General features: G+C 44.2%; 1 protein-coding gene across 2 annotated transcripts in view; it reads left to right on the top strand.

Annotated features, from left to right (window-relative positions):
• Nucleotides 1–26,503, top strand: part of TDP1 (tyrosyl-DNA phosphodiesterase 1) — a 78,087-nt gene that overhangs the window by 32,614 nt on the left and 18,970 nt on the right. For both annotated transcript variants that reach the window (XM_065871549.1, XM_065871550.1), the window contains exons 10-12: nucleotides 8–56; nucleotides 2,274–2,340; nucleotides 3,860–3,967. In XM_065871549.1, coding sequence (XP_065727621.1) covers nucleotides 8–56; nucleotides 2,274–2,340; nucleotides 3,860–3,967 — 224 coding nt within the window. The remainder of the gene's footprint in view (nucleotides 1–7; nucleotides 57–2,273; nucleotides 2,341–3,859; nucleotides 3,968–26,503) is intronic.

Genomic DNA, 26,503 nt, shown 5'->3' with positions numbered 1-26,503 from the left:
TTTTTAGATCTATCCTTCAGTGGAAAACGTGCGGACCAGCTTAGAAGGATATCCAGGTAATTGTTGGGGAAACTGTCCTGATTGTATTTTATGTGTGTGTATATTTCATAAATGCCCTGGTAAACGTTTTCTTTTTTAATTTTATTGGGATATAGCTGATTTACAATGTTGTGTTAGTTTCAGGTGTACAGCAAAGTGATTCAGTTATACATGGCCCTGGTAAACTTCTTAGAACAAGTAATAAAAATGCCTTCCTCCTTGAGACCAGAAAAGTGTTGGTTAGAAATTTAGAGATTATTCTCTCTTAACTAGATAAGGATCATGACAGTAGGTAATACTGAGCAGTGCTGTGTTCCAAAGATGATGCCATGCAGTTGGGCAATTTGTGTGTTATTTAATCCTCACAGTAATGCTCCGAGTGATTGATATTTTTACCAATAAGATTGTTCTCACTTCTGCCACCAGCAGATTGGTTGTCCAGACAAGACGTCCGGATAAAACCAGCTTCCCCTACAGCTGTGTGTCATACATTTCTCTGACCTCTCTCTCCCCACATCCCCCCCGCCTGAAGTACTGTGTGGTTCTTCCAGATTTGAATTCCAGATACAGATAATATTGAAGGTCCGGCACTTATGCTTAATACTGAGATGAAACCTTTGGTATAACCCAGTTGATATATCTTGTCTTGCAAGAGCTTCATCTGTAAATCCTAGGACTGTTTTGTAGACATCTTTCAGTCTTGTCCTCTATTTCCCTTACGTCAGTGCTGGGCACTAAACTTATTTAGAATTCAGCAGCCCCCCCGCCCCCCCAGATAGTGCATTCAGGAGGTATTAACCAGAAACCCACACAGGGTAATGCCTTGGAAAAAGGGCAAGTCTGATTGGCATTTGCTTATGGCTGGAAGCAGAGTGCTCTGAATTAGACCAGCTTAGTCCATTCATTGCTTATCAAACTACATGTGACCCTGCCAGGAAAATCTCAGTAGAGTTTGGAGTGTATTAGCCCATTTGTTGCTTTTTTTTTTTTTTTTTTTTTGCGGTACACGGGCCCCTCACTGCTGTGGCCTCTCCCATTGCGGAGCACAGGCTACGGACGTGCAGGCCCAGCGGCCATGGCTTACGGGCCCAGCCGCTCCGCGGCATGTGGGATCCTCCCAGACCGGGGCACGAACCCATGTCCTCTGCATCGGCAGGCGGACTCCCAACCACTGCGCCAGCAGGGAAGCCCCATTTGTTGCTTTTTAATGGCAAGCTAAAATCACTTCACTGAGACTCAGGGACATGGAGATTTTCTGGTTGGTTTGGCTGCTTTTTTTTTTTCCCCCTCCTTTCTGTACTTCTAATAGGCTAGATCCATGCAAAGCATGTTTTTTAGTAGGGAAGAACTTGGTATTTTCAATAAAGCTATTGGGTAACTGGTCCTTGAAACCTCAGCTATGTTCTTAGTTAATTTGTAGTGAGAGATACAACATGCCTTATTCGATATGTCAGAAATTTAAAGCCCTCTTTGGATATAGATTACTATGGAGAAGTTCTAACGTGTTTGGAAAGTCACTGATGAATCTACAGTGAACTTTCTTCCTTTCAAAGAGGAACAAAAATTGGCTTCTAATTGTGTTTCCACTTGGAACTGTATCTTCGTTCTCTTTGTAGGACTATGGCTTTTAGAATTCCTTTTTAAAAATGTGCCTGTTTACTGAACATTTTAATTTAGTGATCCTTTTATTTCATTTGTAAGAATCTGTGTAGCTAGGACAAAGTCTATTTGGAGATATCAGTGTAAAAGGTGAAGGAGGCAGGAGAACCAAGTTTTTATCCTAGTGTGCCTTCCCCCGAGTGTCCTGGTCTTGGGCAAAAAACAGGTGCACCAAACCTCATCTTGCAAAATGTGGCTAAGGGTGTCTCAGCTGCGTGAGGACAGCAGGATGGGCAGAGATTCATTCTCTAGTCTTTCCTAACATTTCAGATCTGTGCTATTATAGATGTTAAATTTCCACCACCACTACCACCCCAGTGATTAAATACCTTTTTCTATTCAGATAGTAAACATTTACTATTTGACATGCATACCTAAGAAAGGAAACCCCATTGAGAGAGCAAACCCAAAGCAGTTTTGTTTAGCCATTTTCTTTCAAAGAACTATTCCATAAGATGAAGTAAGTAGTGGTTTTCTTTTACCTTCCAACTGTTCGCTGTAGATTTTCTTCTTAACAAAGGATCCTCAAATTATAGTCAGTAATTTTCATTTCTTTATTTTTCTTATTTTAAAAGCTGGGGGCTCTCTTCCCTATAGCATCCAGACGGCGGAGAAACAGAATTGGCTCCATTCCTATTTTCAGTAAGTAATAGGTTTAGAATGCTGCCTTTGCTTCTTTAGGGTAAAATAAGAATGTTATTTGTCAGTATGATTTTTTTAAAAAAAAGGACCTTATATAATATAGCTATATTTTTTATCTGCATATGTTAGTGATAGAAATCATTTAAAACAAGGTTCTAAGCATTTCTTGGAAATGGTTTTTAATACCAAAGAGTCAAATATTGGCATACAGAGAAAAAGGTAAATAAAAGAGCATGTTGGGAAGTTTCGAATTTACATAAGCAGCATTTTCGTCCGTATTTCCAAAATATGTCATCCTTCCGTCTACACATTCATACTCTGTGAAACCACAGGCTTACCGGGGGAAGAATCCACACCACTCTCTCCAGGGCACGGGGTGCCTTTGGCTTGTTGTAACAGTCAGCAAATGGCCGAGTGTTCAGGTGAGCGGGGTGTCCCGCGTCCTCTTCTGGCTGCAGTGGCTGCACATCCTGCGTGTTCTAGGCCAGTTCTAGTTTCATACTTGCTTCAACAAGCATTCATTATGCTGGACGCCAGAAACGAAGGCAGATTACATTTCTCTAGCTTTCAGTCTGGGAGTTCCCTGGCCGTCCAGTGGTTAGGACTCCACGCTTTCACTGCCGAGGGCCCGGGTTCAGTCCCTGGTCGGGGAACTAAGATCCCACGTGTGGTGCAGCGAGGCCAAAAAAAAACAAAAAAAGCTTTCAGTCTAATTCAGTACGCCATTCATCCTGGAGCCTTTCTTTAATGCTTTCTTTGGAAATGTTTGGTTTTGCAGAGGACATTTTTAAAAATTGAACTCCTTTCAGTATTGTCTTCATACAAGTGAATGTAACAACCTAATAACGAATCTACCTAATCTTGATTTTACTCTTACAGACAATCTGTTTTCTTGAGGGACCATCCTCTTATTTTCATAAGTAAGGATTGTTGCCTCATAATATAGGTCATTTTTTCCCCATGGAACCGTAGTCCTAAAAATGTTGGAAACTTAGAAACCAAACTCAGACATATGAATATCAGCATTTGACTGGAATATTTCTGAACTGTCCCCCTGCCTTTCAGCATTCCATTTTGATATTCCTACTGTTTGTATTTTTCCCATTTTGTAGTTTATTCTTTCAACAAGCATTTGGTGAGCCTCTTGTACTCAGTAACGTGCTCCGGGAGCACAGTTCCTACTTTCAAGGAGACCAGATGTGCATACATGCGGTTAAAAGCACAATAGAAATCATATGTATGTGTATTCATAACAAGATGGGAAGGCCATACGAAAAGTTACAGTGCTTTTTGTAGGTGGTGGTAAATTTGTCTTCTACGTACCTACATTCTAAAATGAACATGTGTCATGCTGTTAGCTGAGTACAGTTTAAGGAGATATCACAGGTCATATCACAGAGAACAGTGTACTCACTGTTTTTTAGATGATAGGAGTTTGCTTTTGAGACAGTTTCCTCATACTAGGACTATGACCAATTTATATTTTCTAATTAGTGATGTGTGTCTTTCCCGTCACTAGCAAATGGTCAGCTGACACGTCAGGCCGCAGCAATGCCATGCCACATATTAAGACATATATGAGACCCTCTCCAGACTTCAGTCAACTTGCGTGGTTCCTTGTCACAAGGTACGTAGTTCTTACATTCCTGATGGGAGGAGTTGTTACAAGTGTATTTGTAACTCCTGCTAAGGGTACTGAATAGGGTTCCAAAAAGTGACTTTGTGGATTGTCGTTAGTTTTCTTTGTGTATGTGTGTGTCTTATATGAGCCTTATTTAAAGTAGGCCCTTGACATGAATCCCTTGGTAGAGGGATCATTGCCTGATTTTACTTATAAGTGTAGATGTTTACACAGTTTGCATAAAGTTTGTGTTTACTTCTGTATTTAATACTTCAGAAATAGGAATTAGGCAAATTGACATTTGGAGTAAATAAAGAAGAATAACATGGTAAAATTAATATTCCTTAATTATTTTCTTCTTAGATAAGTGAAACTTGAGCAATCAAATCTCTGTGTTTTTTTTAAACATCTTTATTAAGGTATAATTAACATACTATAAAGTTTACCAATTTGAAGTCTACAATTTAATGATTTAGTATATTCACAGAATTATGAAACCATCACAGTAATCCAATTTTAGATTATTTTTGTCACCCCCTATAAGAAAGTCCCTACCTATTAGCATTTTTGTGTCTGTTTTTATAACAAGCTATAAAATAGAGCTGGACTAGAACTTTAGTTCCTGGCTTCTAATCTACAGAGACCATTAGGTATCTCTTCATAATTTAATAACACAGTTGATGCCAATAGCAACTAATTAAGGTATCACAGAGTAGAATTATTTCTTTAATTTGAACAAACTTTTAAACAGAAGTTTAAAAGCTTTCATGAACACACTTTTCAACCAAAGAACCATTTAGAAGCAACCAAGTTACTTTCCTAGTTTATGGAAATTAGTGGCTAACCTTTGCCCCTGGCTCCGGATACGGGTCCGAGACTAAACAGTGTTAGTGGTGGAGGTTAGATGTGAGAGAGGGCTTCCCAGACGTTTCTGAGGAGCCATAGCACAATGGGAAAGCATACTCTTGAGTCCTAAAGATCAGACTCTTCTGTTATTTACTAGCTCTGTGAACTTGGGAAATTTATTTAACCTGAGGCTCTTTCCTATTGTATAAAATGGGAAAGGTGATGGCTGCCTTTGGGGGTTATTGTGAGAGTTAAATGACAGAGCCCAGTTCTGGAGACATATCAGCCCATGACATGAGAGCTGTCATTACGCTTGTTCAAGCTCTGCCCTCAAGGCCGTGAAGGATGGCCAGGGGAATTAGTGCCCTTCTCTTTGCTGTGTGCCTATAAAAAGAGAAACTACTGCCTGTAAAGAGTAGGTTACCTGAGTATGAGACCTGAACTGTAGATCCCCTGGGTGGAGAAGTCATTGCCTGAGACAGATAGGAAATGCCACGGAGAGCAGAGGCATGGAGGCCGTGTGGCCCCTCTGTGGGTGAGGAGTTTGGGCCTTGGTGAGTGGGAGATTGTTACTTCCTCCCCCAAGTGTATTTTAAATAAAACACACTTGAGAAAGCTAGATTATTACCAGTATTCCTGAATTCAAGTGATGAGAAATTAAGTTATAATACTACTCAGTCTTCTATGAAGTTAACCAACAAAAACATGAATTGGGGCCTAACGTGGATCCTTGAACAGCCTCCCAAGTGACCTGGATACTCAGAGACCACATTTCCGTGTCAGCTCACCTGTGTGCTCAGTAACTGTCTGTTAAACCAGCTTACTAAGTTGCAAGGAGAAAAACCTGGCTTTTAATCCTGGTTCTGTCACATCGTGATGCTGTGTGTGACCTTCGCTTCCTTGTATATGCTGATGAGTCAATAGGACTCAATGAAATTATCTACTTGCTTCTGATTCTACAACGCTACCACTGGAAGCATTGCGGAGTGGTAGGCCATCATACATCCCAAGGGCTACTTTATTACAAAGCTTGTTGTTTTGCTCTGTGTTGAGTACCTGAAATGATGTGACATTTCCCTCAATCAGATCTGACAGGTTCTCTACCCATTATATTATGTTTTTATGCTCATCGAGGCTCTTACTGAAATCATACCACTTTGCGGCAATGTTGAATTGAATCTGAAGGCTATTCTTCCAACTTTGGTTAAAATCCTCTTAACTATTAGCAGAATGTTTTTTCTCAAAATAGGGTGAGAGGGTCAGAGCAATATAAAGAAACATATCAGTCATTGGGGAAAAGTGGTCTCGTCTAGCGTCATGGGTTTTTTGGCTGAGAAAACAGGTACCCCAAGAAATTAAGCATTGAAAAGCGTGCGGCTCACCTTTCATCCACAGAGTGATCAGAAGTGATCTCTTTTACTCCCCTCCTGCCGTTAGGTAGACTTTTCCTCCAAGATGTTAGTGTTGAAGTCTTCTATGTAAGAGTGCTTGCTGTGGGTCTTTGAGGGTTACTAGAGATGGAAATCCTGGTGCCGGGGACCAAGGGTTAAAGGAGAGGAGAGGCTGTTTGGAGGGCTGGCCTGTAGGATAGAAATGGAAACGTTGGGTCCTGGGCAGGGAGGGACGATTCCTCTCATGCTGCCGTGTTAGTCAGGGTTCTCCAGAGAAATGGAACCAGTAGATGAGATACACAGAGAGGTATTTTTATTTTAAGGAATTGACTCGCGATTGTGGGAGCTTCAAAGTCCCTAATCCATAGGGCCAGCCCGCAGCCTGGAGTCTCAAGTCTCCGGTCCTGTGTTGCAGTCTTGAGCCTTTCTTTACTTTCCCTGGGAAAGACAATTTGGGGATTGTTTTTCCTCAAAGTGGAGTGAAAAGGATAGATGTGCTTCACAGAAGTTGCATGAGATCTACTGATTATGATTTAAGGGCACTAAGGGAGGTTGAGATTAAGTTAACCCCGTGAGTAATCCTTTTCTACGGGCTGAGTTTCATAGTTTAACGATAGTGTGTGCTCAGCCCTGGGAGCACGACTGGGAAAAAGAGTGAGGCGTGCTCCTGCCATGCAGGGGCTGCCGGGAGAGACGACGCTGGCCCCTCGTCGTTCCGCTGTGTAAGGACCAGTGTTAGAAACATATTTTCTGGCTGGAGCAGGGTCTGGTTGTGTGAGAGACCACCAGCTAAAGAAAAGAAAGTGGTATTTCATGTAGGTCTCAAGGTAGGTCTGGGTGTAAACCAGGTGGATTGGGAGGGGAATCTGAGCCGAGGAGCTAGGGGGCGAAGGGCACAGAGCTGAGAAAGCCCATGGGGCTTTCAGGGAGAATCTGAGTGAGTCCATGCAGCTAGATGAATAAAAACAGATTCAGATACCTTCAGAACAGATCTTCTCAGACAAGTGCACCTGTGTTCTTGCACTTAAGTCCAGAAAGCATCTACTGTCAGTTGATACATTTAATATTTGGTGGTGGTTTTGTACTGTGAATGTCTGCTGTAGTACTGACTGGCTTAATTATAACTTGCAAGTTAATTGAAGAATTTGAAATTTGTCTTTGTGAATCTGTGGCTTCTAATTTTATTCTGGAGCACCTAGACCAAAAACTATACTTGCCAAGATGTTTAAAGGATAACAAGTAACATTCATTCAGGGATTTCGACATGCCAGACGCTGTTCTAAATGCTTTATGTACATTTATTCATTTAATGCTCACAACAGCTCCACGAGGACTTGGAGAAATGAGTGGTTGAGAAGGCTGCCCGTGGTCACACGGTAGTAAGTGGTAGAAGCAGGATTTGAACCCCAGGCCTTTGGCTCCGCGACTGGCACTCTTCAGCTCTACCTTCTAATGCCTCTTAATTAAGATACGGTTTTAGTGCTCCTGTTTTCTGTGAAGACCAGTTAGGTCAAAAGAAACTGCAGCACGTTTTACTTTGTTATGTAAAAGAGAAAAAGCCCCCATAGCCCTCCAGTTTTATGAAAGGATACCTGAGAAATGTAACTTCTATAACAATTTAGAACATACTTAGAGCCCGCTCTCCAGCCCTTTCATAACAAGGGAAGGTACAGATCCCAAGTATAAGTGACATCTACTAGTAACTCCTTTCTTTTTTGTTTTTGTTTCCAACCTTATCTCCCAAACCGAGCTCCTCTATCTAGAAGGAGGTTCTTTTCCCATCATCCCTCTTTGCCCCAGAGGCACCTGCCCACTCTCATCAGGCTTGAAGCCCAGCTGTCCTCTTGTGCTCTTCCTTCCTTGGAGCGTTTACCGAGGTCCTTCCTCCTGTGGATGCTGGGCACTCGGGATAAAACAATGAGAAGATTTACGTAGTGCCTTTGAGATGCTCAGAATCTCGGAGATGTCAGAAGCCAGACACCGAAATGATTTCAATAGAAAGAGACCAGCTGTATTCTTGAGGTGGGCATGTGACGCTTTCAAAATAGCTATCAAGGCTTACTCGTCCTTCGGATGTCTCCAAGTTTCCTTTTCTAATCCCTGGACTTCTGAAATGATTGCCTGTCTGCTGTCCCATCGCACAGGTCGTCCTCTTCCCAGGCCACCTGTCCTCGTTGTCCATGACCATTCATCTTTCAGAGACACGGGTCTTCCTCACCGTCCCATGTTCAGAATCCCCGCCCGTTTCCTGTAAGCTGAAGTCTGGAGTCCTCCGTTGACATTCAGACCCTGGCCACCCCGTTTCCACCTTGCTTCTCCTGTACTTCCTGGCGGGAGCCGCCAGCAGCCGCCGGGCTGGCCTCCTTTGCCCCTGAAGTCATCCTGCCAGCAGCCCATGGAGTCCCCTTTCCAGATGCCTTGGTCCTTTTCCTCTGCCTCTCCAGCTGCTGCTCATCTCGTCAGTATTGTGCTCAGGGCTGGCCTCTTCTCAAAGAGGCTTTGCCAGCCGCTACTGGTCTCTCCCTCCTGCACATCCTTAAGAGCACTTGTGCGTGTGCTTGGGAGCTCACTGTTCTGTCTCATCTTGTAGAGAAGAGAGAGTATGAGCTTTACATCATCAGACGGTCCTGGACGAGATTATCTGTCTACTCCTGAACGAGTCTTGCCGTGAACACGTTTCTTAACCGCTCTGAGCCTCAGACGCCTCATGTGCACAGCAGCCACGAGGGTGTGAGGTGCCACGCTTGGTGATTTGAGCCACAGGCAGAAGAGTTCAACTTTAAGTTCGGAGCGGTAAATCCACTGATAAAGTATAATGAAAGAACTGGGAGTGGAAGAGCACAATCTTGACACACGGGTCACTAATGATAGTCCAATGCGTGTGGCCCCTCCGTGGTACCTATTCCACCGTTAGAATGAGAGGTTCATGCTCTCGTGGGATTTACATTAGGACCAAAGAGGTTCTGTCAAACAGCTGGTTGTATATGTGTTATGTAGTTGCAGTGTAATTCTGACCGTTCTGCATAAGTAGATTTTCACCCAGCAAGGCCTACACTGACTTTCAGCTCTCGCCTTAAACGTCACTGAAACTGAAACCTTGCTTCCTCAGCCTCCTGGTGTCCATCTGTCCAACAACTCATGGCACACATATTACTTATTTTAGCCATTGCTCTTTCCAGACACTGCTCTGTTCCAGGCAGGGTGTCCATATGCCCTGGGCTTCTTGCATGGTCTGTGTTGTTTCCCTTTCAGTGTGGTTGCTTGTGTGATCACTCGCTTCCCCTCTCACCTCTGAGCCAAGTCCATTTCTGTCTTGTTCAGTGCCCTCCGGTGCCTGGCATGGAGGGGCGATCAGCACAGATTCGTTAACGAGGAATTGAACGAAGGCCAAGATGGAGGCTGTACCAGTGAAAGCACTGCCTAGACTTTGTGCGTAATTGACTGTGGGAGACGCTTCAAAGGCAAGTCCTGGGCTTGGGGTGTGGCTGGTAGGGAGATGGGGGATGGTCACCATCATCAATAGAGAAGTCAGGAAGTGAAACTGGTTTCGGTGGGAGAATGGTCAACTCGATTAGACTGATTTGTTATAGTGGGGCGGTCAAGTGGAATTGTTTATTGGCGATGTTGCACTCAGAAGGTCAGTGTACACATGGTATATTTTGGAGTTCTCTTTGGAACTGATCATGGACACCCTGAGCCTTTGTGGATGGTCAGGGAAGAGTGGAGCACGAGGTTGGTGCCTGGGAGGGGAGGAACATACAGGGACTAAACATCACATTAACCCAGTGTTCCACTGCCACACAGATGAATTGGATCCAAGCCTTCCCTCCTGAGTTAAAGAACAGCTAACTGGTCACCATCTTCCATGAAATAATCTTCCTTCTACCTAAGAAATGTTCTGTGTTGTATTTTGGGCATCATAAAATTTAACCATTCATTTCAACACGTATTTATTGAGCACCTGGTATGTGGCAGGTACTTTTCCAGGTGCAGGGAGTGCAATAATAAAATGTAATCCTTGACTTTATGATGGTGAGAATTACACAAAAACCAAGTTTATATGTATCAAAATGGTGATAATTGCTCTAGAGAAAAATAAAGTAGAATAATAATTTAGGTGCACAGTCCTTTACTCAAAATCCTTGAGACAAGATGTATTTGGAGCATGGAAACATAATATGACACATATACCATCTATTAACATCCTTAGTGGTGTTACAAGTAGCCTCATGTTAGCTTAGGTCAACTTTTGTCACCTAGTGAGTTAACAAAATTAAGTTTTGCCGTTAACTATAATAAGTTAGGGAATAGCTTAATTTCCAAGTTGGTTTCGGTTGTTTTAGATTTTCAGAGCTAACATAGTGCTTACGCTAAGTTCCAGGCATTCTTCTAAAAGCACAGTCCATACACACACATACGCTCATGTAATCCTCATAACAACCCTGCAACAGAGCTGCTGGTCCCCTTTACAGATGGGAGAACTGAAGCACAGAGAGGGTCAACAAGCACCCAGGAACCCAGTAACATCCTCAGGCACTATGCTATCCCTGTGTCAGGAAGGGAGGCCGCTCATGAATAGGATGGTCAGGGAACACCTCACTGACGTGGTGACATTTAAGCAGAGACCTGAAAGAAGCGAGGGAGCTGTGTGGATGGAGAGCTGGGGGAAAGCATTCTGGGCAGAGGGGCGGAGCTGGGGATATTCTGGTTTGTGATTGAGAAACCAAGTGGGTATTGCTGGAGTGAGTGGGATTGGAGCGCCGGGGAGGTCAGAGCAGTAACTGGCATTTTGGTCAAAATAATCCTTTGTTGTGCAGGATTGTCCTGTGTGTTATGGGGTGTTTAGTAACCTGGGCCTCACATACAAACCGCCACGTCACGCTGAAAGCCATCCAGATGCCCCATGCCTTTCTAAATATCCCCTAGATTGTCTCTTCTGGTGGATGGTATTGTCGTCTTTGAGAATAAATTCAGAACTCTGTGAACAACTGATTTATGAGTGCTGCTGTTCTTTCATTTAATGCATTTTCCTACTTTAGCGTGATGAGGTGGGGTTGTAGAGAGAACCATGGATTCTAGTCTAAATGAAACGATAATGCCAGCAAACCTTACAATCCATCTACAGAGTGGCAGACGTATTATGTTTTAAGAATGGGGATTTTAGTGAAAGATAAATACATCAAAAGCTGCATGCATTTAACTCCCTTTTTTTTTTGACACTTTACTACTTTGACCTATTACCCCTCCATGTTAATGTTCACGTTTGGGATGAATAAATACCTTTTACTAAAACAGATTTCCCAGAAAACAAATATAACAGTAATAAGCAAGATGGATGATAAGCAATGTGAATTTTGACTCTAACCTAAAAATGAGACTTCTTTTTTTTAATAAGCCAGAATTGCATGTCCAAACAAGTGTTGCCCTTCAAGGTGGTCACCTTTTGAAACCAGATATTTTATGAAGAATACTGCCACTGCTCAAATCCTTTTGCCACTCTTTGGAATTTCCTTCAGAATGAGTTTACATGGCACGTTAACGAGTACTGTTTCTTAATAGACATGCTTCTGTTCTAGGCCTTGTATAAGGTTATTGTTGCTTTGTAATAAGTTACCACAAACTGAGTGACTGAAAACAATGCAGATTTAGTATCCTGCAGTTTCTGTGGGTCAGGAGTCTGGACATGGGTTAGCTGCCCAGGAAAAAAGTGTTGACCAGGGAGGGCTATGATCTCCTCTAAGGCTCAGGGTCTTCTTCCAAACTCACTGGTTGTTGGCAGAATTTAGTTGCTTATGGCAAAGCATAGCTGTTTGCTTCTTCAAAATCAACAGGCGAATCTCTCCTCAGGAAGGACCTAGTCCCTCCTTTTAGGTTTCACCTGATTAGGTCAGGCCAACCCAGGATTATCCCAAACCTTTTGATTAACTTAAAAGTCAAGGGATTAGTGACCTAATCATGGGAATGAAATCCCATCGTACTCACAATTTTTGCTCACACTCCAGGGGAGGGGATTATACTGGATACATACACCGGGGGCAGGGGCAGAAATCTTGGGGGCTGTCTTCCAGTTCTGCCCTCCACCGGCCTCATTGGTATTCATTACCCAGCTTAATTCATCCATCTTATTCTCCAGTCTTGACTTGAAATAATTTCTTACTATTTTTAAACTTGAGGTTTATTTTCCATAGTTAAGGGAAATGCCCCTTGAATATACTCAAAAGACTGAACCTCAGGCTCTAGAGGCTGTTTAAGAAGCGAAGTTCTAGCATTATTTGGAGCCAAAGAAGGCAGCTTTATTGGAGTGAGGTAATAACCCTGCAGCATGATTGCTTTGGAGAACCACATTCACTAGGATGTGCAGAGTTGTTAAAAAATAATGACGGTAAGTCTTATAAAAGATAAGTAGGATCCTAAGAGATCTAATTTCCAAAAAAACACAAAAAACCTCGTCACTTTAGAAGTGTACTTCTCATATTTCCTATAGTGTGTGCATAATGGTCACTGGTCATTTCTGTACCCGTCGTAAGTAGAGGATGTTGGCTTCCTGGTCATAGGGGCTTGGTTTTACCCAGTTGACATTTCACAAATGTGGAAACTGGCTTGAAGATCAGGGACTGAAATCTTATAAAAATGCTAGCCTTAATATAGTTTTCATCTTCTGTTTTATTTATCCTTTTAAATACACAAAAATCACAACGTTTTCATTTCCTCTCTTTCATGATGTGTTGTGATTGGGATTCTGACCGAAAACCTTTTTTATAGATCCTGGGTAGTGCTTTAGTATAGAGCTGCCACATCACCCCAATCTGCACTAAAACCATTTTTAAAGAAGTTTCCGCGTGATTGGACTTGTATATGTTAGTTTTTGTTCTACTCTAAGAGAAAATGATTCCCATACTTTTTTTCCTACGAAAATGCTCTTCCTGACACTTGGTAATTTTGTGTGATGTCTGTTTTCTTTCAGACCACTAAGTATAGCACCTACTACAGTACCTGGTCTGCAGTGGCTCAGGAAATTTTGAATGAATGTGTGGTATCCCTCTTAATCTAACTACAGTACCATTCATTTTCTGACCGCTTCTCAGGTTTAAGTATGTTTTCCTTTCTGTACTGTCCAGAACACTTAAGCTTATCCTTTTTTTTTTTTTTTTTAACTTAAGCTTATTCTTAAGGTTGGTCTCAAATCTTCCCCTTTGCAACTTCTTCTAGCTCAGCAGACATGATTCATTGTTTTTCCTTTGTGTTTTCAAGCACCTCTTGCCTGGTCCTTTTACATCTCCCTTGTTGGTCTTTGGGCATCCATTGGCCTCAATTTATTATGAGCTGCTTGAGAGTGGGTGCCAGGTCTTACTCACCTTTATCCTCAGCATCTAACACTGTGCCCAGCGTATGGTTAGGGACCAGTACGTATTTGAATCAGCGCCCTTTTCAGAACTTCTGTTCAAATAAATTATATCCTCACATCATAGAACAAGGGTGTGCAGAGCAGGTTTGTCATCCCACTCCTGTTCCCCAGCCATTCTGCTCAACCCCAAACCACTATTGCTAGTTTCTTAGCTTTAACCTCATCAGCCCTTTCAAACTCAGGTACCTCAGATGATGATTTTATCCAATCAGCCTTCATACTGTGGAGGAAATGGCCCTGAGGTAGAGTCCAAAGATCCATGTCCTAATTCGGGACTGCCGCTTACTAGCCTTGCCTCTCAAATTTTGGGAAAGTCATTTCTTTTGAATTTTATTTAATTAATTTTTTTATACAGCACGTTCTTATTAGTTATCCATTTTATACATATTAGTGTATACATGTCAATCCCAGTCTCCCAGTTCATCACAGCACCACCGCCACCCCCGGGAAAGTTATTTCTAATCTGAGCCTTTTCTCACTTATGGAATGCTCAGAGGAGGAAGATAGGAAGTAAGTGTGAAGGTTACCCGTTAAACGGTATGATGTATGATGATGTTAGTCAACTACTTGGTTTTTACTGGCTACTGACAACCACGTGTTATTATTAAGGTCATGTTCATTAGGCCTCTAGGGAGTCAAGAAAGCTTATCAAAACTTTATCTGTTTTGTTTATATGACATATAGATGTGTAGTATGTGACCTAAAGATTTTCCATAGGTATAGCCTTTTCTCAACTCAATGTGGTTAAGTTAAAAACTGGTCATAATTATTCTATATAATCAAGGCAAGTATATTCAGCCAGAAGAATGTGTTCAAAGAAACTTAAAACTAGCACTTTAGCTTGAACTTATTAGAATGTTTTATTGGCTGGCTTTTGTCTGGTTGCTATTATGGAAAGCTATTTATAGTTCTCCGTGCTACTGTGAAATCATCCTATGTTTGATGGGCAGCCTGTTATGGAATTACTGGAACATAATGACAAATACAGTGTTTAAATTTTACCACAGGACCAAGCAGGCAAGAAGATGAGCTTGAAGAAGCAACCTTGGCTGAGAAGGTAGTGGCTAGGAGTAATTGGCAAACCCAGTGAGAACAATTATGAAAGCTGTGCATTGTGGGTGGGCAGAGAGCAGCGATCCCTGTTACAGTTGCCTAGCAACCGACAGGCATCGCAGGATGGTCGGGGTGAGTAGAAATGTTAATGCTGCCACTTTAGGGGAAAACAAGACAAGTGCTTGACTAGAAAACGACTGTGGCTTTTTGAGGAAACATAAAGGAGACTCTCCTCCCCTCTGCTTTTCCACATAGCTGTGCAATGTTTCTCTTATGCCTGTTCCTTTGATTCTGAAACAAATAGTCTTTTTCCTCCTTTGTCTGAGCTTTTTGGTAAAAATCAGATTGGATCACACAGAAGAATATTCATCGATGTTATTGGAGTAGACTTGGTTGCCTGGCACTACAGCTCCAAGATGGTATGTCTCAAGTACTTGGTTACAAATAATGGTTATTATTATTATATATGAAAGTCTGCAAATGACTTCCTTTATATGTTAGAGATGATTCAAGGTCCCTCACTTTCTTGCATTTTGGTACAAGTAGACCAAGGTCAGTACATGCCACTTTTCATGCTTGTGGGAGCAAGTCTCCTGAAGCACTATCCCTGATGGGAGAAAGCTTGAGACCCCCAGCCTAGGGCCTCTAGACCCTTCGTACACTGGCATTGCTAGTGACAAGTTGTACCTGTGGCTAGAGATGACAAGGTACTGTCTGGGAGCTCTGCACCAGGAACTGGCCTCCAAAGAAGCCGCCTCACAAATGATAACAAATACTTGTGTGGTGCTTATTATGTGCTGACTCATTTAATGCTGACTCATCTGATCCTCCCAGTTGAGATCTAGGTACTATAATCCTCATTTTAGAGATACGAAAATTAAGCATAGAGACCTTGAATAACGTGGCCCAGTAGGCAAGGTGGTAGAGCTAGGATTCAAACCCAGAGAGTCTAGCAGGAATGTTTCTTGCCTGTGTGCCAGACACTGCTCTATGCTTTGGTGATGGATGATGAACAAGACAGGCATGGTCCCTGCCCACAAGGAGCTTGTGTTCTAGCTGGTGTAGCCCTGTTGCCTTCTGCTTCAGGATCAGCACTGCTGGCTAAGTCTCTGGCAAGAACACGCAGCTCAAAAACTCACCGCAGCCCCCTTTCCTAAGAGCAACTTGTCAGATCGTGCTTCCTCCCCGCTAACAGCCTGCAGCACTGCGGAGCCAGGCCTTTCCCCGACTCTTCTCTCCTGGCCCTTCGATGAAAATGTTCTGACTTCCTACCCATCGCTTTGCCATAGCTTCCCCACCCTCCACCCCCAGCTCAGTGAAGGTTGTGGTTTCTGCCATAGCTGTCATTTGTGGCCCCTGCTGCACAAGCTCAGATGACAGTGTGGCTGGCCGTGAGAGGCCTGATGCTGCTTCTTCCTAGCCTTTGTGTGTCCTGCCTCTGTTAGTCTTGTGAGCATCTGGTCTGTGCCAGGCTTTGGTAGGGTCCAGTGCTTAAACCTTCCAGGTTCTCCTAAAACACTTCTTCATCCTGGTCATCAGTTCCCACTTGCTAGTCAACATCAGGGCACCTGACAGATTTCTCGAGCGCCTGAGTCCTCTGGCTTCTGCCCATCTACACTGTTCATACCAAACTCAACCACCCTGCATAGTGGTTCATGCCGCCTAGAGCCTGGATCTTCTGGATGTACCTGTCATCCCACATTGCTTTGAAGTCCCTTATCATTCAGTCTTTTGCTCACCTGCTCTTCCTTTGCAGACGCACATTCAGTACCTATTCTTGATACCGTGGTGGGCCTATGGGCCTGCAGACGTCCCCGAGCTTGGGATATTGATCACTAGATCTGCCCATCTACCGAGAGTTTGATCGGGATGTAGGTAGGTGTGTGCACGTGTGTGTGTTTAGGGGAACTCACAGTTTACCCTGTGGCAGTTCAGGGCATCCAGGGTGGCAGTAATGCAGGGGTGGTGGTTCAGAGAAGAGAGAGATCACTTCTGCATAAAATAACTAGATGAAGCTTTGGGACGTGGCATGTTTTGTGTTTGATAGGCCGAGGTGGAACATTAGGTAAAAGAAATCATGTACTTTGAAGTCCTGAGTCAGGGGGCGCTGCCAGAGGGGGCGGTGGTCTGGGCTGGCACGGAGAGCTGTGGGGTGGGAGGGCAGCCTGACCAGTGGATGGGGCAGGGCTTGTGGCACTGGCCTGACGGGCAGAGGACTTGAGGCTTCACAGGTAGGGAGCACTGAATGCCTTTGAACAAGGGAGTGAGATCGCCAACAGTGTTTTGCTAATGTTACTGATAGTGTCTGTCCTTGTTCAAGGCTTTATAACTGATGTACTGTTCCCATGATAAGGCCATCCCCGTGCCCTCTGAGATCTAAGTGGAGCAGGTATGTTATGAATGTAGAAACAGGTGCAGAGCTGAGGCTGCTCATCGAGGACATGGTCGAACCAGCACTTGAACGGCTCTTTCTTCTAAGTCATGACTTTCTGGAATTGGTTTATGGGATAGAATAGAGGAAATAAAGCATGGGGGCAGAGAAAACTACTGAGAGACTGGTGCAGAGTTCCAGACACAGACTATAAAGGTGGCCACAGAAGGGAAAAGCAGAGGGGCGTTCGCAATAGAAACCTTACAGAAGAATCCAGAGGAACAGGCTGATGAGAGCAGGGCGGGAGGAAGCTGGAAGAATTGGGTTACCTGCAAGGTTGTGAACGGAACTCTCTGGGAAAGTTACAGATGCAGGCAAAGTTCGTGGAGCTGGTCGCTCACCCCAAGGAGGCTGCCCCTCACGCCGTCTCGGAAGGTTTTTGTGGAAACCACTTGTTGGCTCTGCAGCATCAGTACTTGGTGCTATTGGCTGTGAGGTTCCCAGAGGCTGCCCCGCTGTGGGACCCAGGGAAGCAAAGGCGAGGTACTTGAGCAACGTCACAGACTTTGTTTGGGGGCTCAGGGAGGGATCTTCTTCAGAAAGCCTTTCAAGGTCTCTAAGGGAATTGACCAAATACTGGCTATTCATCAGACCTTTCAGTGCTACCTGGCTTATAAACAGTCCACTGCCTGCAGCCACACCCTTGCTCTCCACAGCTCCTTCCGTTTTCTAAGCTGTTTCCTCACGTGGGAAACCAGGGGCTGGACTAGATCAGTGGTTTGGGGCTGTGGTCCCTGGAGCCCTAAGGGTCCTGGAAACCACTTTAAGAGCTCACTGTCCTGCTTTAAATGTTTCCTTTGAACAAAGGACTCTCCAGGTTAAAAAAAGTTAAAAATATATTACAGTAGATAGCCTCCCAGAGCCTATTCTAACAAAATTTCATGGATCTGTTCAAAGTATTAATACTTTCCAAATTTCCTAAGCACTTTCACCTAGATTATTGTATTCATTCCTCATTATAACCCAGTGAAGTGAACAGATGGTGTTAAACCCATATTATAGACAAAGAAATTGGTGCCCAAAGGATGTAACCCCAAGGTAACAGCTGACCAAAACCAAAACTCAGATCTTATGAACCTGTTGCTCTTTCCAAGTTCTTATTTTGCCTTTCCACTATAGGAGATGGACCAAAATAATGGAACGTTTCAGTAGAAAATGAAATAGCAATCAGTTTTGGGTTATCACATTGGTTACTATTAAATATACACTGACATTGTTTGATATGGTGTTCTAAATACCAGTTTCGACCCGAAATTTGAAAAGCAACTTTTGATTCCGCTTGACAGTGTTTTTTGTCATTCTGGATTCTGTATGCCGACATGATGGCTTTTTAAGCCCGTGTGATTCGATCTGTGGGATCAAAGAGAGATGGATTCTTTTACAGACTAAGTTGACCGCTAGGCTGGACCGTGCCGTGGATTGAAAGCTAGGCTTCCAAATCCAGGTTCAAAAGGGGGTCGTAACATGCCTGTGACTGAGAAACAAAGTGAGGCTGCAAGTGGATTTCTCAGTCTGTTTGGTGATCTGTCAGAATCGTAACTTGCAAAAGCGCACACCCACGTATCTTATCTCCTCCAGACTCTGCTCTTGCTTATCTTTGGAAAAACATGGGTCATAATCATTTTTGTTTTTCTTTTTCTGCTGGCATTTCTTTGTTGATACATTGTATCTATAAATCAGATACCAGCCCCCAAAACACAGCTGATGTGATGTGTCCTTTTTGGCACTTAATCTGACGAGATTGTTGGACATCTGCATGATTGGTTTAATTTTAACCATGCTTTTAAGTTCCTGGCACTTTATCGCTCATATCTGTATTGAAAGTTGGGGGGCATATGTCTGTATCAAGGAGACCAAAATCCTTTGGACATCCTTTACAAAATAAAATAGAAGCTCACTGTATCTCTGCCTCGGGAACTTGTGATAGGATTTTTTTTTTTTTTTTTTTTTTGGCGGTACGCGGGCCTCTCACTGCTGTGGCCTCTCCCGTTGCGGAGCACAGGCTCCGGACGCGCAGGCTCAGCGGCCATGGCTCACGGGCCCAGCCACTGTGCGGCATGTGGGATCCTCCCGGACCGGGGCACGAACCCATGTCCCCTACATCGGTAGGCAGACTCAACCACTGCACCACCAGGAAGGCCCTGTGATAGGGTTATTGAATCGGTGAAGCAATCTGATGAATGGTTTTTGGACCCATCTACCACTATAACCTAGGATTAGGAGGCCCAAATGGACCTGCCTTCTGGAGAATTCCATTGCTTGGTGAGTCACACCAGAGAGAAGGACCAGAGTCAGCCTCCCATAAATTTAGCCAAGTATTCAATGATGGTAATGGGTAGTATCTGTTAAGCAACACGTATGCGCCTGGGACTTTACACACCTTATCTGATATAATCTGCACATCACTTTTATGAGGCAGCTGCATTACCAGACCTTACAGGTACAGAACTTGAAGATGAGCAGTGTTGGCTGTAATTGTGATTGAAAGGTATGTGAGCTCAGATTCTGCTGTCACCCACTGGCCTACCGTGCCTCTCCTGCTTACTTGTCAACAGTTAGACTTTTTCCCTAGATTTTGTGGTTTAAAAGTTTTTAATTCTCTAACCACAATGAACAAAATAGTCTTGATAAATTGTATCTTCTAAGCCTTTGTGTATTAGTCTCTTTTCTCAAATTAATTAGATATTTCCTGCCCACCTAACATCTGCAGGATTCAGTCCTGGGAGACATCTGTGGGCTGGAATAGCCATCAACAGCTTCTTGAAAGAGCTGGAGGAGAAAGGGCTCAGTTATCCACAGGAGTGGGTAGGGTGGAAGGCATCGTGGACAAGGAAATGGTGTTTGTGAAGATGTGGAGGCAGTCGGTAAATCAATTTAGTTAAGGGTAGGGGAGTCAAGAAAAGACGTGCTGCGGAATAAGGCTGAAGGGGGGCTTCCCTGGAGGCGCAGTGGTTGAGAATCCGCCTGCCAGTGCAGGGGACACGGGTTCGAGCCCTGGTCTGGGAAGATCCCACATGCCGCAGAGCAACTGAGCCTGTGCACGACGACTACTGAGCCCGCGCACCTAGAGCTGGTGCTCCGCAACAAGAGAAGCCATCGCAATGAGAAACCTGCACACCGTGACGAAGAGTAGCCCCCGCTCGCCACAACTAGAGAAAGCCCGCACACAGCAACGAAGACCCAATGCAGCCAAAAATAAATAAATAAATTTATTTTTCAAAAAAAGAAAGAAAGAAGATTGAAGGGCATAAACTTGGTCAGACTGTGGAGTTTCCTAAATGCCAGGCTATACATTTGCTTTATATATGCTTCAGGAGAAAGGATGCATTGATACTTGGAGAGCCACTGGAGGAAGACATAGAATGAAAAACCAGAGACAGGGCAATCCGTTTGGATCTAAAGTCTGGGGTGGGAAGGACTGAACTAGGGAGATCTTCTTGGAAAGAGAAAGAGAATGTTACAAGGGGTTAAGAAAGTTTGATATCTGACTGTACATAGCTGCCAGTGGAGCGGGCAAGACCAAAGTCCCTGAGATTTCTAAGCCTGACTGAGATTGTGGACAGAATCGAATTCCAAAGAAAGCTGGTTTTCAGAGGGGAAGGCATGCTGATAGTTTTCGGTTTTTGGAGTGTTGGATTTGGGGTAACCATGTGATATCCCAGTGGAGAAATCCAGCTTGTGGTTGCAGATGCCCATTTGGAAATTTGATGATCAAAGTTGGACAAGTCTGAGCGTCATCTTGTTAAAGTAACGGTTGCAGCTGGTGAGTGGAAAAGTCCCTGTGGGAGGGAAGAGAGAGGAACCAAGGGCAGAGCAGAAATTTAGAGGGTACGGTTCGGGGTGGAAAGAGCAGCACATCTGAGAGAAGCTGAGTCAGAGAGCTGGGAGAGAACCAGAATAGTCAAGTGGAGGGAAAGCCAAGGAAACCAGAGGCAGGGGAGGAGGAGACAACTACATCAGCACAGCAGAGAGGTCTACAGCGGTAGCTCAGCCGTGGCACTCCTGAACATCTGGGGCCGGGTCGTTCTTTGTTACGGGGCCGTCCTGTGCATTGTTGGGTATCTCGCAGCGTCCCTGGCCTCTAGAAAATGTCCCCAGACATTGCTAAATGTCCCCTAGGGGCAAAATCACCCCCAGTTGAGAACCACTTGTCTAGAAGCCCATGGGGTTTGGCAGTTAAGAATATTATTTGAGTGGAAGGCAGACAACAGATTTGGAGGGGAAGAAAGGGAAGCTGCCAACACCTTGTTTTAGCCCAGCAAGACCCATTCCAGACTCTGACCTCCAGAAGTGTAAGACCAAAGATTTGTGTTGTTCCAAGCCAGTAAATTTGTGGCAATTTGTAAGAGCAGTGGGAAACTAATGCACACTGTATATCAATAAAAAAGACAAGTGACAATTTAAAAGTGGATAATTGGCAGAATTAAGACATAGTTTTAGAGAGAAATTTGACAGAATCCATCAAAATTAAAGATTCTTTCCTTGCATGTACCTAGATACAACTCACATCCTTTGCAGTGAGAATATCTTCTGTCTTCCTCAAAAATATTTTTTCAGTACATAAAAAGAAACAGAGCCCAAGCACAGTACAGGAAAACCTACAGCAAATGCAAAGGGGAAGGTGACTCACAGTGTCAGTGTGTGTGTGTGTGTGAGTGTGTGAGTGTGACAGGCACGCAGCAGTGGGGTTTGAGGACAGGGTGACAGCAGCACGAGCTCGAGTTGATCGTTTTCCCTCCTTGCCACCCCAGCTGCTCCATCTCCATCCTCTCTCACGTCCACTGTCAACGTTCTGTTTACTGCATCTGTCTGTGAGAGCATCTGCTCCTCCACCCCCATCCTCCAGGATGCGTGGCTAAAAGCTCGGTCTGTTAGGCATCTCTGTGCTCTGGGCAGCCACTGCCAACATCAGATACCAACCGTGAAAGAAGTGCTGTATCAAAGGACACATTTCCTAAAGCAGCAGTCATCCTCAGGGATTCAGACACCTTGCAACAGAATCTTAGAAGTAAACTCCGTCAGCCGCTCCACTGCTCAGGCTGGGGTTGGAGGTAATGGCTCCCGCTGCTGCTGCTATGACATGTTAAGCTTTCAGATGCCGTTGCAGGGTCGGCCCAGAGATCACCTTCGTTGCTCCCTTCTCCTTTCTTGCGTGGCTGTTTTCCCAACACGTTATCATGGATTTTATCTTCATGGTTGGAGTATGTAGGTGGAGGGACTGAGTTAGTTAGAGGCGAGTACGGATATCTCTAGTCATTGTAGACTGTTGTCTAGAAAGGGATTTTTGGCCTCATCGGCTGAAATCCCTCATTCTAGAGACGAGAAGCTAAGGCCCGGGAGGAAGAGGAGTGCCTTTGGGTGTCTTTGTGGGCGATACCCTCTTTCCTGATTTGGGGTCCAGGGAGCTGTTCTCAGCATTGGCCTTCCTTTCTTCACCGTGTCCCTTATGTGGCATTCCTGTGCTTTACTGAGCTTTCTTTCAGGAATTCTCTGTTATACATTATTAGTTTAAATTTACTCTTAAAGCTTTAAACTGTGGGTCAAAATTCCCATCGTGTGGGCTGAGATGAGATCTCTAGTTACAGCCACGCTCTGCAGGCCATGGCAGAGAACTGACACAGCCGAGCTCCTGGTCATTAAGGGGCCCATAAACTGCCCAGTTGAATAACTGACCGTTGGTCAGCTTAGCAGGTGCTCAGGAAAAAAACATCCCACCCTGTGGAGGCTTTGTAATGTGTCAGTTTTACACATTTCGCAGAGTCCCTTTTCTGGGCTGGACCAGGGCTGAACCACATTTTGCAGAGTCCCTTTTCTTGTACGTTTCCGGTTAGTTTTCTTGTATGTTTCTGGTTAGGATGGGCCCCAAAGGAGATTCTTGTGGGAATTTAGAGGGCAGATGCGAAGTGCACTGTCGTGATAACCCACACATTGTCACCTTGGGCTGGCTCACCTTGGCTTGAGGTGGCAGCTGGCCGTGCATTGCTGCATTTTCTCCTGGTCCTGCTGCAACTTCTCTAACCCTGGACCTCGCCAGTTATGTGCGTTTAGCGCTGGTGAGGGCCCGGCTTCTGCAGGACACCCTACCCTCGATGCCAGAGGCAGCACGAAAAGACATGGTTTGAGCCTGTATATGTGGCTTCATCTCGTTGCCTGTGGTTCTGGCTTGTCCTCCACTGTGTATTCATCCTCTGGCTTCTGTCCACCCTGCAGACCTCAAGCTGCGGCTCTAGGGCAAAGACAGCAACGTTACCCAGACTGCTTTACTGGCTCTCACAACTACTTTCCTGATGTCAAATTCTTGTAAATTACATACATTGTATATTTCACACACACACACACACACACACACACACACACACACACACAAAGTGGTTCTGCTTCTCTGGTTGAACCGTGACTAATACACACCTCCATCCCCCAGAAGCCACTGTTTTATTCACCATTACTTTCTTAAAGGCTTGGGCAGAGTTTCTGATGGACAGTACAACGCAGGACATCCAGAATCCTACCCTCCGAAGTTCTCCAACTTACAAATTTTGGTTCGATACCCCAGAGAATGCAAAGTCAGTTCAGACCCCAACGCTCTTAGGTGATGAAGCACATCCAGTACCCAGAATGAAAGCACAGCACTGGGGGGAGAAGCAGCTCAGGCCAGCGGGGGATAGAAGTCATGGAGAACTGAGCTTGAGGGGTGGTAGTGGCCACAGCAAGAAGCCAGGACGGGCAGTAGATGTGGGTCCTGAATGGAGAAGACGAGAAGCTGGAACTCCTTTGGCGTTTCAGGAGTAAACAAGCTTGTCATAAACAGCCCTGTGGTGCCACGATGCCTCTGCCAGACACTGGCGGATGCCCATCCACACACACAGCAGGCGGGTCAGAGTCTGCACATATATACCTCATGTGCTGGCCGCCCTGCGTACCAGTGAGCCAAAGTGTATTCAGCGTGTAAAGAAGTATCAAAGATGCTATTTCAAGGAATAAAAATTTATCACCTAGACAGCCTACAGGAGACTTTTAGTCTCATTATTCAGGATAGAGTTGAAGGTTCCAGATGCTTAGAATTCTATTAGAAGCCAAATACAAAGGAGAGTTGCAGGAAACCGTCTGAGGAGATGTTCTCATGATCTCCATTGATCTTTACCTTGGAATAAGCCCATAGATCTTGGGATGTTGAGGAAAACGTGACTAGTGAGGGAAGAGTGAGAATAAGCCTTCCGGAAAGTGCCTCTCGCCTATAACGTTCTGCCGACAAGTTGAGGGAGTTACCAGGAAGGCGATAATCTGGAAAGCTGGAAAAATTATTCATAGGAAGACGGCTTCCACCTCACGCTCACTGATTGGTTTTGCCATTAAACCTGTGTCTCGGCCCAGGCAGTCACTTTATGTTACTAAGAGGCGAGAGAAATAAAAGCAAGCTGTTTTTCTAGAGTCGTAATATCACTTTATTGTCAACTTCCCACTTCCTCTGCATTGTATGTCTTTGTGACACATTCATGATTGTGGCTCTTGGGCATCAAAGAAAGGTCCCCTGTCCTCAGTGTGGTCCATTTAAGAAGGTAGGGAGGTCTGTGAATACCCTTTTTTTTTTTTTGAAGTTGTAGCTTAATTGCTTTAAGAGCTTCCTTAGCTCTGACTTCCATACTCCTCCTTGTCTGTTCCCATAGAATGCTGAGCAGAGAGCGTTCTTTTCACCTTACTGACGCCTGTTTCTCCTTGGCTTCAATCCCCACGACGGCAGTCCCAGTCCTTGGCTCAGGAGAGTGGCTGATGCCCCAGTGAATGAATCTTTCATGAATCTTTCTGTTATCCACAAAGTCAGGCTTTAAGGGTCTAAGTAGCTGAGGTTTTACTCTCCATTCTAAAAATGAGATAGAATTTGGGTGAGCCTAATTGAAAAAAATGGTCCCAGTGAGTTTACACTGATTAATGGATGGATGAGTGCTCTCGGCCTGAGTTGCTGCAGGAGAGAGTTTCTAAAGATGCCTCGGAGCTGTTTCATCTCTGCTCCTGGGCATCCTGCTCGCATCCTGGTGCCTCCGGTCAGGTCCAAGCCTCTTCCTCCCACTGCATCGTGTGATTTTCAGCCATATCTACACTCTTTATCCACATAAAACATGAAACTAAAGGCACTATTTCTTTCTGGATACAAATACCAATCTAGTGCCCTTGGAGCTGTTTTCTTTTGATTGAAAGCAGAAATTAGCACTCCCTGGCCAAAACCAAAGGCAGAAAAGGGAATGTGAAGCTTAAGATACTACTCTGTAAGATTATATTGACAGAGTTTTTTTTTTAATTAAAGTATAGTTGATTTATAATATTAATTTCAGGTATACCATATAGTGATTCCATATTTTTATAGATTATACTCCATTTATAGTTTTTATAAAATATTGACTCTATTCCCTGTGTTATACAATATACCCTTGTGGCCTATGTATTTTGTACACAGTAGGTGGTACCTCTTAATCCCCCACTTCTGTCTTGCCCCCCACTTCCCTCTCCACACTGTAACCACTAGTTTGTTCTCTGTATCTGTGAGTCTCTTTCTGGTTTGTTATATTCATAGTGGTTTATCTTTTAGATTCCATGTATAAGTGGTAACATACAGTATTTTTCTGTCTGACTTCATAAGCATAATACCCTCCGTGTCCATCCATGTTGTTACAGATGGCAACTTTTCATTTTTCATGACTGAGTAACGTTCTTGTGTGTGTGTGTGTGTGTGTGTGTGTGTGTGTGTGTGTGTGTGTGTGTGTATTATATATACGAGGGGTCCCCAACCCCTGGGCCATGGACTGGTACCAGTCTGTGGCCTGTTAGGAACCTGGCCGCACAGCAGGAGGTGAGTGGCGGGCAAGTGAGTGAAGCTTCATCTGTATTTACAGTTGCCGCTCCACACTGCTCGCGTTACCGCCTGAGCTCTGCCTCCTGTCAGCATTATAGTGAGTTGTGTAATTATTCATTATATATTACAACGTAATAATAATAGAAATAAAGCGCATAATAAATGCAACGCGCTTGAATCATCCTGAAACCAACCCCCCCCCACCCCGGTCCGTGGAAAAATTGTCTTCCGCGAAACTGGTCCTTGGTGACAAAAGCGTTGGGGACCACTAATATATACCACATCTTCTTTATCCATTCATCTGTGATGGGCACTTAGGTTGCTTCCATATCTTGACTATTGTAAATAATGCTACTATGAACAGGGGGGTGCATGTATCTTTTCAAATTAGTGTTTTTGTTCTCTTAGAATATATACCCCAGAGTGGGATTGCTGGATCACATGGTAGTTCTATTTCTAGTTATTTGAGGAACCTCCATATTGTTTCCATAGTGGCTGCATCAGTTTACATTTCCACTAACTCTGCACCAGGGTTCCCTTTTCCCCACATCCTCGCCAACATTTGTTGTTT

The sequence above is a fragment of the Phocoena phocoena genome, chromosome 2, assembly GCF_963924675.1.
Source record: "Phocoena phocoena chromosome 2, mPhoPho1.1, whole genome shotgun sequence".
Taxonomy (NCBI): Eukaryota; Metazoa; Chordata; class Mammalia; order Artiodactyla; family Phocoenidae; genus Phocoena; species Phocoena phocoena.
This window is presented reverse-complemented; position numbering and strand designations above follow the sequence as displayed.